This window comes from Aulostomus chinensis, chromosome 6, assembly GCF_037954235.1.
Source record: "Aulostomus chinensis isolate RoL2024-O1b breed Wild chromosome 6, RoL_Achi_v1.0, whole genome shotgun sequence".
Taxonomy (NCBI): Eukaryota; Metazoa; Chordata; class Actinopteri; order Syngnathiformes; family Aulostomidae; genus Aulostomus; species Aulostomus chinensis.
In genome coordinates, this window is record NC_141325.1 from 9,090,599 (window position 1) to 9,108,793 (window position 18,195).

The window sequence follows — 18,195 nt, forward strand, 5'->3', positions numbered from 1 at the left end:
CTTTTTGCCTTGCTGGGAGGATTGGGAATTGTCAATGAAAAACTTGTATTTATTTTTTTGCTTTGCTTTTGTGTGTGTGTGTGGTGGGAGTATTGGGAATATTATACAACACTGACTTATGAGAATGAGGATTAAAATGAGCTTGCGCACAGTGACCCTGCTAACAAAGGCTCAAAATGAAGTCAACGACCTGGAGCTTTAAATCACTCGAGTATTGAAGCACCTGAGTGCACAGACTGCTGATTAAAATGGCATCATTATGACAAAATATTTGATTTATACAAACATTACAACTTTGGGTTCTGTAGATCTTTCTGTTTTAAAAACAAAAAAACAAACCAACACAGAGAGAAATATTTTCTCAGACGTCCGGTTCATATAACGTCTTTTGATGGCCTGAAATGAGAAGTAAAAGACTGGGGAGGAGTAGTATCTTTCTCTTCAGAGGGATCAGAGCTGGTCTGTTGTTGGATCCTCCTCTGACTGCAGCCTGAATTTCTCTCATGTATTATTAATGTCTGACCTGCATCTGTACTGACATGCACCCAGCAATGAATACCAACCTCTTTATTTGGTAGCCTGATTCTCGGCTGCCAAACTGAGTGAAAACTAATTGGCCTTGTGATTATGCATTCGTTTGGTTGATTAGTGGAATTAATTCCAACCAGTTTGAATGTTTATTTTAGCTTGTGTAGAAACAAATATCAGGAGATGGTGTTGGTTGCTCGGGCTTCACTTGACAACACAAACCTTTGATATATTTCAGTTAACTCTTATTATCCTCAAACAGTAATTGGATCGTTTGGGGTTGAACACGGCTGAAGACGGGTTGCTTGGCAAGTTGAAGCTGAATCTGTGTGAAATTCAATCGTCTGTTCTATTTTCAATATTTAATGAAACCATTTGCTACCCTTGATTTTGTGTGCATTGTATTCTGAAATTGAAGGGCGTATCATATGGTCCTTTTGTTAGCCAGGAAGTAGTTTAGGTTTCAGTTGCTGTGACGGGCGATGAATTGTCTTCATTGTGTGCTAAACGCTGCACCAATATACCAACGTATCTTGATGTCCTGCACATCTGAAGCAGGTTCTGTGACCGCACATCTTTTCACATAAGGAGACGTTGGAGTCAGTGAGGCAGGTTTTAGTTGGGACTTTGTAAGTGTGTCTGTTCTTGATTAGTTATTGCGATGTGTCATAAGTTAATTGTTTTTTTTTCATTTCATTTGATGGAAATTCTATGAATAAACATGAATTAAATAACATGATTCGTGAAACGCTTCAGATGCATTGACAAAGGTTGTTTAACAGTCAGCACAACTAACATGATCTTGCGCTACTACACGGCATCATCGATTTATGTCTTTTGTTGCTGTGTTGATGGAGACAGCTGAAAGCAGCAGTAGTTGTACATTGAGCAGTCAAGAGCAGCTGTATTGTTGTAGACTTTACGATGTCTTTGTGGCTGATCATCGTCTCTCCTCTCAGGAGAAGCTGGCCAAAAGTATCCATTACCTCATCAGCAAAGAGGACCAGGTCAGGACTCAGATTACTGAACTTGAAGAACTCATCAGTCAGACTGAGGTAAGAGCTTTGACAACCAGCAACCGTCTGGGAGATCTTTTTGACCTCTTCAGTTTCAATTAGGATTGCTTCTTCCATCCTGATACCAAGCTGCTGTGCCATCCACAAAAATCACCCCAAGAAGAACATCATCAAATGAATCAGCATATCTTAAACTATTTAATGATGTGAGGCAGTCTATTAATGCCTCAGCTTGACGTTTCTTGAGGTAAAGGCATCTTTATATAACTTGCCAGTCTGTTAAGGTGGAAGAGCCATTTGCTTAATGAGCTTCCTTATACGTAGAAACAAACAGTATTTTAAACACACAAACAATGAAACTAAGTATTTGCCAACTGGTTTCCATCCCACGTGTTTGGTTGTCAGCCTCTGAGGTTGCTCCTCTTTTATCTTGATGCAAAACCTGACTAGGTGGGGTTTCAAGGAGGACAACTGCCTTTGGCAAGCAAACTTTTTAATGAGATGAATGTCATAATGTTGCTTAATTGTGTTTGTACAAGAAAAACTGCTCCTGCGCTCTCATTGTTTTTTTTCTGTTAGGTTGGGAAACAATGCCAATGAACACATCTCTGATGATGTTGTTGACTCAGGACTCTGACCTCTCTGTAGATGACACCTCTGACTCCAGGGAAGAATGTATAAATTTCTTTTGCCAAAAATTAACGAGTCTTTTATTGTTGTAGGAAAATGGCCAGCTAGCAGAGCGTCAAGCTAACGAGCATTTTGAGCGCTTGTTTGAGACCCTGCAGGAGAGGAAATCAGAGATGTTACGATCAATTGAGCAGTCTCGCAACCGACGCCTTGACCAACTTAAAACCCAGGTATATTTGTGCATTGAAGGAACTGAACATCATTTGTATTTCCTTTCCCATTCTGCTTTGTTGTTTTTGAAAATTCTGTTCAGTTTACCTTCTGTTTTAATTATGTAAATAACAAAAATGCTCAATTTAAATTCTTTTTTATAATATTTGCAGGTTGAGGAGTACCAGGGCATGCTGGAGAACAGTGGTCTGGTGGGCTACGCTCAGGAGGTGCTGAAAGAGACCGATCAGTCCTGCTTTGTTCAGACCGCGAAGCAGCTGCATGTCAGGTACATCAGTTTATTATTGATGGAATCATTAATTTCCTTTTGAAGATTAAAAAAGTGTTTGTCACACTAGAAACCTATTCTTAGCGGCTCTTGGCCAATGCAAAAATTACTACAAAATTCAGATTTATTCATCTGATCTGCGGAGGTGAAGTCATTGTCATTTGAGGTCTAAAATTAGTAAGGAGAGATCAGTAACGTCATTGATTTAATAATGGCAAATGTTCAGCATCAGAACGACATGTTGTTTTGAACCCAAAAACAAGAAGCTGGGGCGTGACTGTTATGGTTATTTACAGCCCACTGTGCATAATGAAGCAGCTGATTCATAGATCACCTGATGAAAGTTCACAACAAGTTGCATGTAATTATTTCACAAGCTCCTTATGGAAGTCGGTCATGATTCATTTAAGTTGTGACATTTACGTAGCTTCCTGGTTCTGAATGGATGTCACAATTTGGTTTGTTTATTCCAGTGTTGAGAGCCTCAGTCTGATAGTGTTTGGGTGACTGGAGTGTGTCAGCTGGGAAAACAGGCAAAGCTCCATCCATGTACAGAGGGTAGTGAAGGGCATTTAAGGAATTGCTTGAGCAGTAGTGTGTGGAAGGATCTCCTGCTCTAAGCAGGCTAATTGATCTCCATTAACAACTTTGGTTAATTGGGGAACCTTTTCACTCTTGAGCATGATACTGTAGCCGGGAGAGTTTCATCTGTTGACTCAGTCTGGATATTTAAGCCCCTTTTTCAAGAAAAAGAAAGAAACATTAACTACAGACACAAATTCGTTAACCCTATATCGACAGACCAGAAATATGATTGACTATAATTAAAGAAACGCATAATTGAGGAAACACATTTTCAGTGTGGCATTCTTAAATTATGTCTTTTTCATGCATGTGTAATTTTAGAATCCAGAAGGCGACGGAGTCCCTCAGGACTTTCCACCCTTCTGCTGACCCCTGCTTTGATGAGTTCGTACTGGACACATCCAGAGAAGAGGCTCTACTCAAAGAGATGTGCTTTGGTGGAGGTACGTGGAATTTATGTCGTGTAGATGCTGGCCGATGAACAGAACTGTTTGTTGAAGATACATGTGTGAACAAACAGGCTGCAATGAAAATCTGACTGAATAAAGCGGCCACTCAGTCATGGCATGAAATAAGTTCTCTGCCTCTGACATTGAAGTTCATGTATATTGTGTATACGTGAACTTCATCTCATGAAAAGTTTTGACACAGTCTACATTGTATACTGCGTCAACACTTGTGTGACAACTCTCAGAAAGCAAGTGAAGAAAAAGAAGTCAAGTCTGTTTGACAGGATTGTCAGAATAAGCTGTTTGTCATCATCCAACCATCACATGCACAGCCCCGTGAACTGGGCTGTTCTAAGAGGTCAAAGGTCATCTGTCCTCAGAGAGCCCTTGCGAGCATATCTGGTTCTGCGCTCGTTCATCCAGTTTAGCTGAGGATTTTTTTTCTGGCCTGCTATAAAGGCTTGGTCTTTGACGGACAGATCAGTGGTTTCTCTGCTTTAGAAAAGATGCACATTTTAGCTTTGTTTGCTTATTCAAATTTGATGAGTAAGAAGCATTGTTCTCGGGGGGGGGGGGTAGCATAGTTATAGCATACTGACGGTCCACCAACAGGGAATGTCTGTGCTCGGTGTTGTAACATTTAATCTGCATTTCACCAAATTAGCTCTATCTTAAAATTTCAATCTCAGCCTTGCATTTATTTCCAGAATCTCAGAGCAGAATCTATTTCATTCCTTGATAAAAGTAGATGGCGTGTCTAAAATACAGTACGAAACAAATCAGTAAGAAGACAATGATCAGTGGAGCAAAGATCAAAACTGCTGACAATTGTCAGGTTCCAAACATGTCTAGATAAGGAAGTGATGAGAGGTGTCATCGGTGCTTTACGTGTCAGCATGTTTGAACAAGGATCTTAAAGCAATAGGATTGCAGCAACCTTTGCAAAATTTTGTCAAAACTCTGCTTGGTCGTTGTCACGTGGTTGTCTATGTATGTTATCATGCTAAAATATGTAATACCTGTTTATTTAAGATGTATTTTTATATTCTTACGAGCAAATTATTCATTTAAATGTATTAAAATGTTTGAAGTCCAACTCAAGAGACTCCAACCCCAAGCAGTACAATACCACAATACAAAGTACTTGTTTAGAATCAGTAGTTTTGCTGATAACTGCATATCAGATTTTTAAATGCACAAACTATCCTATGTTTAACCAGTTGAATGTCAACTTTTCTACCTGCCAAATTTGTGTGCACATCATTGATTTATTTTAACATCCCAGTGTGTAATTTTTTTTTTGTGTCTGGATTTAATTTTAGCAACCATAAAACTCACAAGTTGCCAAAGCTATGGAGATAATTTCGAAGATGTCAGTGTCCTCAGGAAAATTCAAAAAGGTTTTCATTGTCTGCAAAGAGATTCATCAGATTGTGTCATTCTTAAAAACAATTATTTAGGCAACAAAGATATGAAGCCCAAATGCACATCTCCGAGGGACTCCAAAGGTCTGTGGTTTCCATTCCATTCTTTTGAGGGAATTTTGTCTCCTCAAACTTGCTAAACATGAGGAACTTCCAAATTTGACAAATCATGACCCACGAAATATTCTGATTTAGTCCAGTTTGGCATATTTAGATTAATATTTGCAGAGTATATTTACACTGCCTCCTCCACACTTGCATTCCTGCCCTAGTTACATAATTACAGGACTGTTAGAGCCCTGACATGGATATGAGAGCTCTACACAGACCTTTTTCCATTGAGTGACAGTTTCAGACATTTGGCCAAGGCCTTGTTGTCAGTTTGGACACAAGGCAGACAAAGGCATTTACAACGTGTGTGATTGTTGCAGATGGTGACAGGTCAGGTGTAGTCATGGCTTATGTCAGCTGACTGGTGTTGAAGGGTATATTAAAAAGTAAGAGCAACCTCTTAAGAATGGCACACTGGTCAGTTTCAAGTAAAAACTGTAGTCTTGAGTATCAGCTGTGCTTCCAGATGTTTGCATTTCAAAAAAAAAATTGAACATTGCTGACATGGCGAACACAGCTGAGGTCTCTGGCTCAGAGCCGTTATCGCTCAAGTGGATGCAACTGAACAGCTGACAGCTGCCTGACAGGCCGTTAGTGACAGACAAAGCTGAGGGGGACATAAGTTAGAAGCTGTGGGCTTTTGTTTCTACACTGCTAAGCTATTCTGTTAGCATGTTTCAAATCAGTAATGTGAGATTTAGCTTGGATGCTGCCAGCCACCAGAACTAGAACATGTTCTCTCTGACTGATTTCAGCCCCGTTCCTTTATCAGAATACTTTGTTCAAGAAAAAAAACAATATTTAAAGGTAGAACTTGGCAGTTTGTCTTCAAAACAGTATCACAATTATTTAAAACTTTTACATCTTTAATCATTATTTTACACACTTTTTAACACTTGCATATACAGTCAAGAGCTGGTCAGAGACCTACTAAGACAAACTATTAAAGGGACAGTATTGTTGATTTTTAAATTTTGACCAAGACATCCATATTATTTTTAGAGGCACTGTTGTGCTTTTAGATATGGCTCTGATTTTCATTTTTCATTGATTTTATTTTTCTATCTCAATTTGGATGATCTTTTAATCTTGATTTTTGATTGTAAAACATCGAATTACTGACTTGGTGGCTGGAGGTAAAACAAAAACACATACTAAGAAAATGGTATTATGTTGCCAATCCTGCTTAAATATGGAGAAATGGTTGAAACAATCTCTCCTCGTGCTTATTAGAGCAGCAGACGCTGTCCGAGGATGCGTTACACAAGGGCTTCTCCTACAGTGTCTGACAGAGCTGCCATTAATGTTTGTGTTGTTAGCTTAGCCGCTGGTGGTGGTATAGTGGTAAAGGAGCTACATAGCAGGAGTTTGAATGATTCAGTGGGGAACAGGACTACAAATTGGGAACAACTGTTCTATTTACAGATGGTAAACACTTGTCTCCAATTACCAAGCTGGGCACATGAGTTTATTAGGGCAGAAAATACATTAAAAAAAAAAAAAAAAAGTAACACATGGGATTACTCATGAAATGCAACCAAAACCCCGCTACAGCATATTGTACAAAACATTTAGAAGACTTAGCAAACACTCTGAAATATGAGGAAATGTAATACTGAAATGTGAGTAAAGGTAACAAACTGGCTGGCCATCTAAACAAAAAGGAAAAACATTTTCGGATACTATAGCTTTTGAAGAGGACAACAACAGTTATCAAACATATCACTGCTGGATCCTTTGGAGAAAGTGCAGCATTTGGGTGGCGGATAAAATGAAGAGCATCTTTTATCCATGTTGTCACAGAGATTTAATGGTGCTTTTAGGCTGAGCTCAAAGGGAGAAAAGAAGCTGCTGGGGCCATAATATACTGTGGTAATTTGATGCAGCAGTGAAGAGTGACTGCAGTATCCCTGGATAGGGCCCCTAAGCCATCTTACAAGTTCGTTGTTTCATGAAGTATTTTAACCCTATTATTCATAATCTCAAATGTCAACTCCTGAATATTAATCCTAGCCATTTTATTGTTGCATATTGACAAATAATATTGGGTTTTGAAGTTTGGGAGTCATCTCTTGAGTAATGGCATATTTGTGCCTACTAACCTGGTTCTGGCCTTACAGGGTTTTGAGCCCATGCTTTGCCTCTCAGGACAGTGAAAGACCTTTTTGTCCAGTGCAAATGTCGATTTGTGGTCCATTTCAAATCAGAGTTTCCACAGAATCTTGGAATGAGAACAGTGTGTCTCTTTATTGTTTTCACTTAAAGTCAAGTTCAATTCAATACATTTCCTCTCCTAAATACTGACGAGTAAAAGAAATGACGGGTTGAGTCTCGTAACACTTGTCGAGGCAGTAGAGGAATGAGGACTGAAGCGAGACAAAGCTGCTCCCTGCAGTGCGACTTGGCCGTAGTCCTGTCAGTCTGGCAGCGGCCTCGGCCGTATGTGATCAATAGTGTTGTTTTTCTCTGAGACTCTGAACGCTGGGGACGTGCTGCCTGCTGTGTTGGATGGCTGCCTGCCCCATTTCATCTTTGCCTGTTGGTCCATCTGTTGCAAACAGGTGAAAATATGAAGTCTGTTTTGTTTATGTAGCTGTTGGTATGCCTGTTTGTGATCTCAGTTGCCTTGAATACTGCATTTTTCTGGGTTACAATCTTAAATGAGACAAGGCAAGGTGTTGGAGGCATTTAGAGGGAAGGAATGAGTAACGTCTAGATCAGAGTTTTTCAAAGTGTGAGGTGGGCCTCCACAGGGGGGCTCGAAGAATAGAGGTGAAAGAATATAATTTAAGCTATAAGAATGCCATCATACAGCTGAAATGAATGTAATTTGGTTAAAGATAGAAGTCGTTTTGGCAGGATTATACAGACCATTACTTTCTTCCACTTTCCAAGAGTCTGAAACTAACCATTGACTCAAGACAGACAATTTTCATGGAGTTGGTGTACTCTGAAGTTGTGCAAAACATAATAAAGAGCCTATATATGCATTCAGAAACAACACTAATTTAAGGTGGGGCCTCTCATTCAAAACTTTAAAGGGAAGCCCACCATCTCTGACTTTGTCCCAGACTTGTTCCATTCTCCTTAACGTAATATCTCAAAAACAACTTGAGGGAATCTCTTTAAATTTGGTACAAACAAAAAATGGAAAACAGTATTAATTAGGCTACATTTAATTAGGTAAAACACAAATTTGAGTCCATGCATCACATTAAGATGTGTCTTTTTGAAGGGATAAAACTGCAATGCAATATCTGTTGTTCCTCTCCAGTTATGACTAGTAGATGGATGGATGGATGCTACCAATTAACACATGAAAATTCATGGTTCATTAAATGGTCAAAAGGGGACGAAAGCTCATGAATGTGAGCTTGTCTGGGAGACTTCGAAGAGCAGTATAGGATTAACCAAGTGACTTTGGAGGATCAGAAAGCTCCGTGGCAGCAGTGACACTGAGCGATGAGGGGAATCTGTATAAAGGGGGAAACTGATTTAGGAGAGGGATTGGGAAGGTCGAAGGATAGAGAGAGTATAAAGAGGAGTGAGGAACAGACACTTTCTAAATGAGAGGCTGGGGGGAAGAACACACTTTGATGTTTTCAGAGCAAGATGGTGACCTACATGGTTTGGAGTAATGTGATTCTGCTTCTTGAGGAGAAAAAAGAGCTTTAGTTTGTGAGAAATGTAAATGTTAGGAAGAATCATCGCAAAGTGGTTGCTGTGGATTAAAGGAGGGATGGAAGTGGGCCGTGTACAGATGAAACTAAAGTGTGGCGTGTCGATGCTTCCCCAATGGGAAGAGAGAAAAGGGTGCAAAAGTGAAATGAAGGAGGGGCAAGTGGACTGAAGGGATCAGAAGTAGCCATGTTAAACAGAAATTGAAGGAGTTAAGTGGGAGAGTGGTGGTGGTGGGTGCTTTTACAGAGTTCATTTCCTGGCAGTTAGTCTGGATGTGAAAGCCTCTTAACCATCTTCATTATGCAAGACAGTCCACTGTCCAAGGTGGATAGTCCTGTTCCTGGATAGTCCTGTTCCTGGCCACTCTTACATGGCTTCTTCTGTTATTGAGCTGAAGTACAGCACTTCGCATGATTAAGACACAAAAAGATTTTACTGGAGCTTTGCTGGTGGTAGATTAACCATCAGATCTGTGACATCTTGCGTATCACCACATGTATTTTCTTGTCTTGTTCGGACTCTCTGGCCCATGTTGTTGGCTTACTTCCTCACTGTCTGACTGAATTGATAAAAAAGTTAATTCTAACTGGTCGTAACTGCCCTTGATTATCTTCCTCCCTAGTCCCAGATCCTCCTATGATTGACCTCTCCCAAAGCAGAGTCTATAATGAGGCCACAATCTGCTGGAGGCTGTCTGATGACCACCTTCCCACTGACCACCACATTCTTGAGTACCGCAGGTAAAGGTGCAAAAAAAACAACAACCCAACCTGACAATGCAAGACTAATGCTTGTTTAGATTAACTGACAAGATGCTCTGTCTCTATAGACTCGGTCAACCAAGCCAATCCGCATCCCAGGAAGACGGAGAGGACAGCGGGGTGTGGAGGGCCACAGACAGGGTGTTTGGTCCTAGCACTGTGGTGTGTGATCTGGACCCTGACAGCTTGTATGCCTTCAGGGTCAGAAGCTGCCGGAATTCCATGTTCAGCCCCTACAGCCCTGAGGTCACCTTCCATACACCACCTGCACCCGGTAAATCTGAGAGACCTTGTTTTGTGTGGGTGTGTGGGTGGGTGGCCTTGGTAAATGTGAAAGGAAAGGGGTGCTTACCAAGTTCTTGATTCCAACTGTTGATTATAAAAAAGTGGAATTGCTCATGACTGCATTTTTTCCTTCAGCCACTTAAAAGATCTGAGCTGTGTTATTGCAGTTGACGCTAAGTGCATTAATTAATCCACAAAATGTCATTATGTACAAGCTTAACCTCCCAACCTCTGTTATTTTGGCAGATTTCAACCAGAGCAGTGGCTAAGCTGTTCTATCCCCTTTACTTCTCACCATGGTGAATGGAAGTATTTTGAATTGTTGGATTTCAGGAAGATCACCAGATGACAGCTGCACCAGTGTTTATATTCTACTTTCTGATTCAGTGTGTACAATAGTTAGTGAAGCAGAGTGGTGTTTTAGTTTGATGTAGTGATGGTCTTTGTGTTTCAGATGACTGAAGGTGTGTGTGTGTGTGTGTGTGGGGGGGGGGGGGTATAGGGATGTTGTATGTCGTGAATTCTTGGAAAAGAAAGCTCTATTGACATCTGCTGCTGGCATTGTAAACCGGCCTGACAGACGCAAGGTGGAATTCATTAGAAACCATCATCATCTCCACCATCTGCTAAACTTGGATTCATGTCTTATCCGCCCAGTCAGGGACCTCACTTTGATTCATATTCTGCTTGACAGTTTCATATTCTCAGTGCTCCAGACTGCTTTACTGAGGATTACAAGGAGATTTTTCTGGAGCAATTCCCTAATTTCCAGAGCACTTTTCACCACCATGGCAAGCATCAAACTAGTCCGTTGCACATGCGAACATGACACATCATTCTGTTGTGACTGAGCTTTGATTTGTGTGCAAAGCTCATCATTCGTGTTGTGATTGGAACATCCACATTCCTGTGCTCTGTGGTTCGTGTAGGTCGAAGGGAGCGGATTCACTGTCCATCAGTAATGAGGTGGAATTTCATGCCAGGGTCAAACGCAGAGGACAAACACACACATACACACACTGCTAGTCATTTTGCAGCCAGACTCTCTTACTGACAATAAAGACGTTACAACATGTGAGGACTTGGACTTTTGCCAGCCTTCATTGTTTGTCGGGAGAACGGCATTAGGTCCCTCACAGCCTGTTGAACACGCATACATAATGAGTCCTGTTTTCCTGGCTAATGAACCCATTGTCAAGAAAGTTAGGTAGTTGAGACATTGTTGTAAAATCAGCATTCGCGTAAAACGCTGCTGTTTTTATGAAGTTGACTACTTGATAAAATGTGATATTGAAGATGGTTTTCATTAGTCAGTTGCATGCCACGTCAATGATTCATGTTATGCTTCTTTTATGGAATGTAGAGGTAATACACAATATCAAAGCATGTCATTAGCAGTATTGATGAAACTAGTATTTTCTGTTAAGACCAGTCATAACTTTCAGCCAACTACAACTACTGCTACTGAGATGATTTATTGAATCAGTCTGAAACCAGTGAATACATATGTGTAAATTCAAATTCTAGTATTGGAGAAATACTAGCTTGTGTTTACCCAGTAATGCAGAATTATCAAGCCATTAAGTCCTTCTTTGTAACACTTTATATGCTACTTTTGGATCAGTTTGGATTTGTATTTTGGCTAATGACCATCAGCTTCAGTGCATTCAACTGCAACATGACAGCGCACTGTTACAGCCCTGTTGTCCCTGCAGGCAGACTTAAACTCATAACATTATCATGCCCTAGTTGTTGGGTCTCCTCTTAAACATGCATATTAAGTGGTCTTCCCCAGATTGCATGAGATGGTTGAATGAACCAGCATAATCATGTCGATTTATGTGTCCCAGAATATGGCAATAATGACCCATAAACTATTTATAGAAAAAAACATTTAATTGTCTCCAGATGAGGAATACAAATGCACATAAGCTGTAGTGCCCCATAGGGTAAATGTTGAGTATTTGAAGGCGCTGTATAATAGCGCCCTCATGTGTACGTTTTCATCACTTACAGTTCAAAACCCATTTTACCGAGCCACTTTGACTGTCATGATTTATGTGCTTACACATACAATCCTTCTTTTCTTACACTTGTTTTTCTTCTCCCTCTTAACTATTTAAATTAGTTTCATCATCTAACTTCTGGCTCACTTTGCTCCTCTCTCTTCACACACAGCTTTTAACTTCCTGTTTAGCGACAAATGTGGCTTCAGCACAGAGCGCCTCATTCTGAACAAACGCCGGGACACCGTGGAGAGTGTAGCAGGCATGGCCTTCCTCCTTGCTGCAGATCGTGTGCAGACGGGCAGCTACATCGGACTGGATTACATCATAGGGGACACGGGCATCTCTCAGGGAAGGTAGGCCACAAACAAGTTATGCTTATGATGGCAGGCAGTTGAAATTAAGATCTCCCAGTCTAGAGCAAGCAAAGATGGAACTTATCTTATCTGATTGCTCCAATAATCAAATGTTATTCATTCAGATGCATCTTCTGCTTCTTTGTCTCTATTAAATGAATTTTCACGATGATTAATGGAATAAATGGAATCTGACAGAGTGCATTTATGTCCCATTCACATTGTGGTGAGTAAACAGCATTGTATTACTTAGCTAGCTGATGAAACTCATAATGAGAAGCCTTGAAGAACCAGAAAATCCCTCAAAGCTGCTATGTGGTGGGATGAACTACCAACATAGTTAAAGAACTCAGGACAGTTTTTATAAGCTGCCCAACAGAAATGCTGATAATAGAATTTTTATTTATGTTTGCACCTTTCAAAACACCCAAGGACACTCGGCCTTTCAGGAGAGAAAACCCTGTGCTGGAGGCGTAGATGTGACACATCCACTTGACTATTGTTGATGTGAAAACTGTGCGTCAGTCTGACACCCTGTATGCAGATGTCATACAATTCAATAAGTCAAGCTACGACAGTAGAGTCGCCTAGCAATGCTTAGCATTCTAACAGCTAATAATCATTACAATCTGGTTAAATGTTTTAAGATTGACGGAGCCATTAATTGTAGTCTTCTGCATTTTCACTTTTGGTTGCGTGCACATTCCCCTCCCTTGGTGGGTGTGGTTCTCAGATTATGCTGCATTTCACAGTGTAAAGTCATAAAACTTTGCTTCCATAATGTCATTTAAACTAGAGTAGTGTCTTAAAAAGTGGACTTGTTTTGTTTGTTTTCCAGACACTACTGGGCCTTCAAGGTGGAACCCTACTCCTACGTGGTCAAAGTGGGAGTGGCCTCAGACTCGAAGCTGCTTGAATGGTTTCACAATCCAAGAGATACCAGTAGCCCACGGTGGGTAACGGCACGTGTCGGCATTTACAACAGCGGGCCACCCTTAACACGTTGTCCATAATCAAAGGGCATGTGGTGCAGCTGAGTCTCAGCTGTAGGGACTGTGTGTATCTTAACCTTGTCATACCTGACTGCAACAGACTCACACAGTCTCAGGAGAGTGATAAGTGTGTTGAGTCACACCTAATCCTGTGATGTAAGAGACTCTGTCTTCTTAACTGGTAAAGAGCTTATTCCCAGACAAGGCCTACTTTTCTCTCTGCTTGGATCAGCTCAAGTAAAAGTATGTAAAGAAGCACATTTTTAGTCAAATGCACTTTAATTCTAAAGGAATTACATAATGTATGCACAACTAACACCTGACTGCATTAATCAATCATTTAAATGTCTGTGCTTTATTTTTTTCTACTGAGAAGGAAATTGTGGGCATGTTTTAGTTCAACTAGCGACATCTTTCTTCAGGCCAGATTTTTATTGATTACACTAATTTATATTGAATGTCTTCTTAATGTTCTGTTGTATTTCTGTGCCCCTGTGAAGCATTCTGAATTGGCCTGTTTCTGAACAGGGCTATAAAAATAAATTTGCCTTGGGCTTTTAATTGTTGGATCACACTAAAAAAAGTCAATTTAATAAGCCAAGTCCAAAGCACTTAACAATTTTGTCCATTAATTCTAGAGATCTCTGCTTTGTGCTGTTGACCAGGTACGACCACGACAGCGGACATGACAGCGGCAGTGAGGACACCTGCTATGAGCTCTCGCAGCCTTTCACCCTCCTCACTCTGGGCATGGGCAAACTGTTCATCCCCAAGGCTTCGTCATCCTCTTCCGTTTCCTCTGCAAGCGCACAGTCTGGTGACGCTGGAAACCGTGTGCTTCCTATGCCGCAACGCTTGGGTATCTGCCTAGATTATGAGGCATGCCGGGTATATTTCTTTGATGCCGACACCATGAGGTGCCTTTACGAGAGGCAGGTGGATTGTTCGGGAACGATGTATCCAGCTTTTGGCCTCATGGGCAGCGGCAAGGTTCAACTGGAGGAGTTCATCACCGCCAAGAGGCTGACATTCTGAGGAGAGAAGGAATCTCCTGCATTGTTCTTGGAAGAGCAGGTTTTATTGACAGGGTGATAACAATCCAAACCAGCCAGATGAGGCAGACGAGATCACAGCCTTTAGTCCAGAAATGTGAAAATGTGATCTCTGCTAGCAACTGGTGTAGCTAGAGCTGGTATGTACGATGAAAATGACACATGAATATTAGCACCCACCTAGAGTTCAAAGGTCTTCTCTCCATACCAAAGTCTCTTTATTATATTTGACTTGGATTTAATGGCCAGCCTCGATCAGCTGTTAATGTAGTTGATTTAGCTACAACGTTAACCATTTTAAATCTTTGTTTTTATATGAAACACCTTCTGAGCTTAATTCTTCCTGTTTCGCTTGGATTATGTTTATAGATATGAGTAGTTATAACTCACTTAATTGGGTGATTTTTTTGTTTGACTCTATGTAGCACAATAGTTTTAGTTGTAGTTGTGGTGGACCTGAGAGCCTTGTAGCTACTTTTAAAGCTAGCGCCTCTTGTGCCTTTTGTCTTTCTTTTTTTTTCCCCCTCCAAGGACATGGTTCACTTATTTTGCTCTGGCAAGCAGATACTGGTGCGTCATTGCACATGCATTGTGGGAAAAACTGAGCATAAATACTGTATGAGCATATTTTAGTCACTTGTATGTGTTGGGAAACAGTTGTTCTGATTCAATGTGCGCGTTATTTACCTATTCACTTTTTACTTAATCACAGAAAACACTTTTCTTTCTTGTCACACTTCTTTTAAGCTGTTTAGCACAGTATGATGAATCAAGCCTCACATGTTAAGTTTACACTATCACAATTTGATCACTGTCTAGTTTACTTCTTCACTAAATGTAGATATAAACAGCGATCAGTGTTACACTAATCTTCACCCTGGCGTAGGTCTCACTGTGTACTCGCTCGTCTGTTACGCAGCACTGAATGTGACTTCATACAAACCTTTCCAGACTAATGCTTGTAGTTAGCTGCTGCTGTTATCCTACATCACTAACAGCCAAAGCCTGTTGGTTCTGGTGCTGACATAAGTGCAACACAATACTCAAGCAGCCTTTTACCACACAACAACAACAACAAAAAAAACACAGTTTTTCAGGGTCTTTCAAAAAGTGCTATAACACCTTGCATTTTTCATTTCAAAACTACAGTTCAATCAGTGCAGCAAGTGTAGCAGGCCAGTATGTGACTGAGTTTGTCCACTGGAGATGCACATTTAAGAGTTTCACTGGTTTTCAGTCCAAGAGAGCACACCAGAAGGTTCACTGGGAAATCACATTGAGTGTTTTGTATAGATTTACTGCTTATGTGCCTGCACATGGGTTTGTCCATACATTCATGTATGTTGAGATTTCTGGAGGGTTATGGTAATCTGTGTGTTTTCTCAGGTTCCAAAGCTACCTACCTCTATCTGTCCAGCCTGGAAAACCTTAACTACTGTACCTTTCCTCACAGAAACATACGCGGTTTGATTTACAGCTTCATTTGTAAAAAGAAAACATGTCTGCCTTTTTTTTCACTTCAGGTAATAAGCTGATCACTCGAATTGTTTAGTTTGAACTCCCATGTACATATTAATCTGGATTACATTATTTTCTGTGGAATAATGTACCTTTTAAATATTATTATTTGGTGTTGGACCTGAAAGAGAGGTGTGTATCACTTTTGGTGAGATTCCTTTTGTTAAGAGTGTTTTTAAAATGGTACTGGCAACCTTTTCCTCCTTATTTCTCTGCTTTTTTTTAAAAACTCATTTTAAATGGTGTTAGACTGTCAAATGTGGGGCACATTGTGTATTTTTGTTCCTAACGTATAATAAAATCGAGGTGCGTATAGCTGGACGAAGTTTCCGCAGTCTTTCAAAGAATTATTGTTTATAGTTTAACTGATGTTGCCATTTCCCCTCCAAACCTGAGAGGATACAAACCTGAATCCTGTTTCCTGTGCGACATAATTGACTGTTTAAATTTAAAACGCATCTATGCATTTAAGAACTGGACGGGCAGGTTAACAGTTAAACTTCCATTCTGAAAACTATTCCTTTTTAACTACAAAACAAACAGCTGATTATTCCTCTTGTTTTGGTTGGTTGTTTTTTAGGTCAAAGCACCTTCACGTGGTTATATGGAAACATCATCTCGACATTACAGCTACATTAAAGGAAAAAACAACAAAAATCACCCTTACCTGCTGTCTAGTAATGACTTTAGAACCAAATACTTGTCAGGCTGGCTGTCAATCTAAATCAAGGCTAGCACTTTAAAAATCTGCATGTCAGCAAATGCTTGGCTCTGCAGGCGTATTATAAGTGTGTGTGTGTGTGTGTGTGCTTGTGTGCAATATTGTTAAAAAAAAAGAAGCTAAACGAAGGAAATGGTTTAGACCGACATTAAGCCTATTTGCACTGCTTATAGCTGATAGTTTGTGGTTTAAATAAAGTCTCCTTGATACAGTTGAAACCACTGCTTGATTTTCTAACCGCTCCTCAGTTTCTAAACTCTAAATTCGTGATTGTGCATTTGTCCCTGCGTGTTGCCAGACAGTTTGGTTGTGGTGTGATGCTAGAGGGTTTCTGTATGTAGAGATGTGAAGATGTTGGGTTTTTTCTTTTTCTTGGAAACACAAGATTTTAATTTGCTGTGTGGGGATCTAATCGAATAAAACTAGTGTTTCTAAAACGAGTTGGTCTCTGTATTAATGTTTGTGTTTGCTCATCACTTTGGCAGTAATGAGGTCATCTTTGAGGGTAATTGATATGTGGTTTTTAATGTCTTATTTCCTTCAAGGGATCTGTCTGATGTAGCATTGATGTTTTGGGAGCTTTTCAGTGTCTTTGTCAAAAAAAACCAAAAGATAATACATAGTTTTGAGCTTTATTTTACAAATACATCAAATATACTGGAGTTTTATATGTAACCTTTCTTCAAGTTCACTTGGACATTAGCTCCCATTACATCATGTATTTTATTACAGGCTACAGATAATAAAGCACTGCAAGGGTGTCAGGGTGTGAGCAGCTGCCGTTGACCAGTTTTAGTTGTCAGTTATAGCGTCAGGTTTAAAGGATTAGGGATGCTCGAACTTAAAAACTAAATGACACAAAGAACAAAGACAGATCATTATCTCATAACAGTTTACACACATTTTTGTGAATTCTTCTTGAAGCTGATGGAAGAAGTATTCTAAAGGGCCATAAAACGACGTGAAAATATTCTGTTAGAAGTCAAAATCTCAAGTATGCTACATGTTGGCTGGTCAAAAGCAAGATTACATCATTAGTTATGTTTAAACATAATCTACATAATACAAGAGCAACCATCAAAATAACATGAAAAGTATACATGAATATATAATCGTTTTAAAACAGGTTACAAAGTGCTTTACAACAAAGAAAGGAATAAATAGGAAATGAAGCATGCAATACCGTATATATAGAAAGAAAAAACCTACACATAAATAGCTGCTCCAGGTGTTGGTTTTTAAGTTCTAAATTGTTGAGTTGTTTAATCACTATAAATATCTTCATTGCTCCAGAAACATCAATGAAGGCCTGCCTCGTATTGGCTGCATGCGTATTTGCAGCATGTTCTGGACCTCCTTCAGAGTAAATATTTTAGTCCTCCTACTCCTGAGCCCATTTTACCCTCCAGACAGATTAGATTTTGATGGCACACCTCCGAATGAGTTTAATGATGATCTGGAGCTGTCATCCATCCACCTGGCAGGAGGAGAGATGAGGATGATGATGATGATGATGATGATGATGATGTGGAGGAGGAGGGACGTCACACTGAGCACGCTCGCGGCCTGCTGCAACGCGGA

General features: G+C 40.1%; 1 protein-coding gene across 8 annotated transcripts in view; it reads left to right on the forward strand.

Moving 5' to 3' along the window:
• The window catches only part of trim36 (tripartite motif containing 36), a 32,303-nt gene extending 16,089 nt beyond the window's left edge, over positions 1 to 16,214 (forward strand). For all 8 annotated transcript variants that reach the window (XM_086206350.1, XM_086206343.1, XM_086206347.1 and 5 more), the window contains 9 exons: positions 1,488 to 1,583; positions 2,267 to 2,404; positions 2,558 to 2,673; positions 3,580 to 3,701; positions 9,546 to 9,663; positions 9,753 to 9,958; positions 12,148 to 12,331; positions 13,170 to 13,283; positions 13,989 to 16,214. In XM_086206350.1, the coding sequence (XP_086062476.1) occupies positions 1,488 to 1,583; positions 2,267 to 2,404; positions 2,558 to 2,673; positions 3,580 to 3,701; positions 9,546 to 9,663; positions 9,753 to 9,958; positions 12,148 to 12,331; positions 13,170 to 13,283; positions 13,989 to 14,358 (1,464 nt within the window). In that variant the 3' untranslated portion in view covers positions 14,359 to 16,214. The remainder of the gene's footprint in view (positions 1 to 1,487; positions 1,584 to 2,266; positions 2,405 to 2,557; positions 2,674 to 3,579; positions 3,702 to 9,545; positions 9,664 to 9,752; positions 9,959 to 12,147; positions 12,332 to 13,169; positions 13,284 to 13,988) is intronic.
• The last annotated feature ends 1,981 nt before the right edge of the window (positions 16,215 to 18,195 follow it).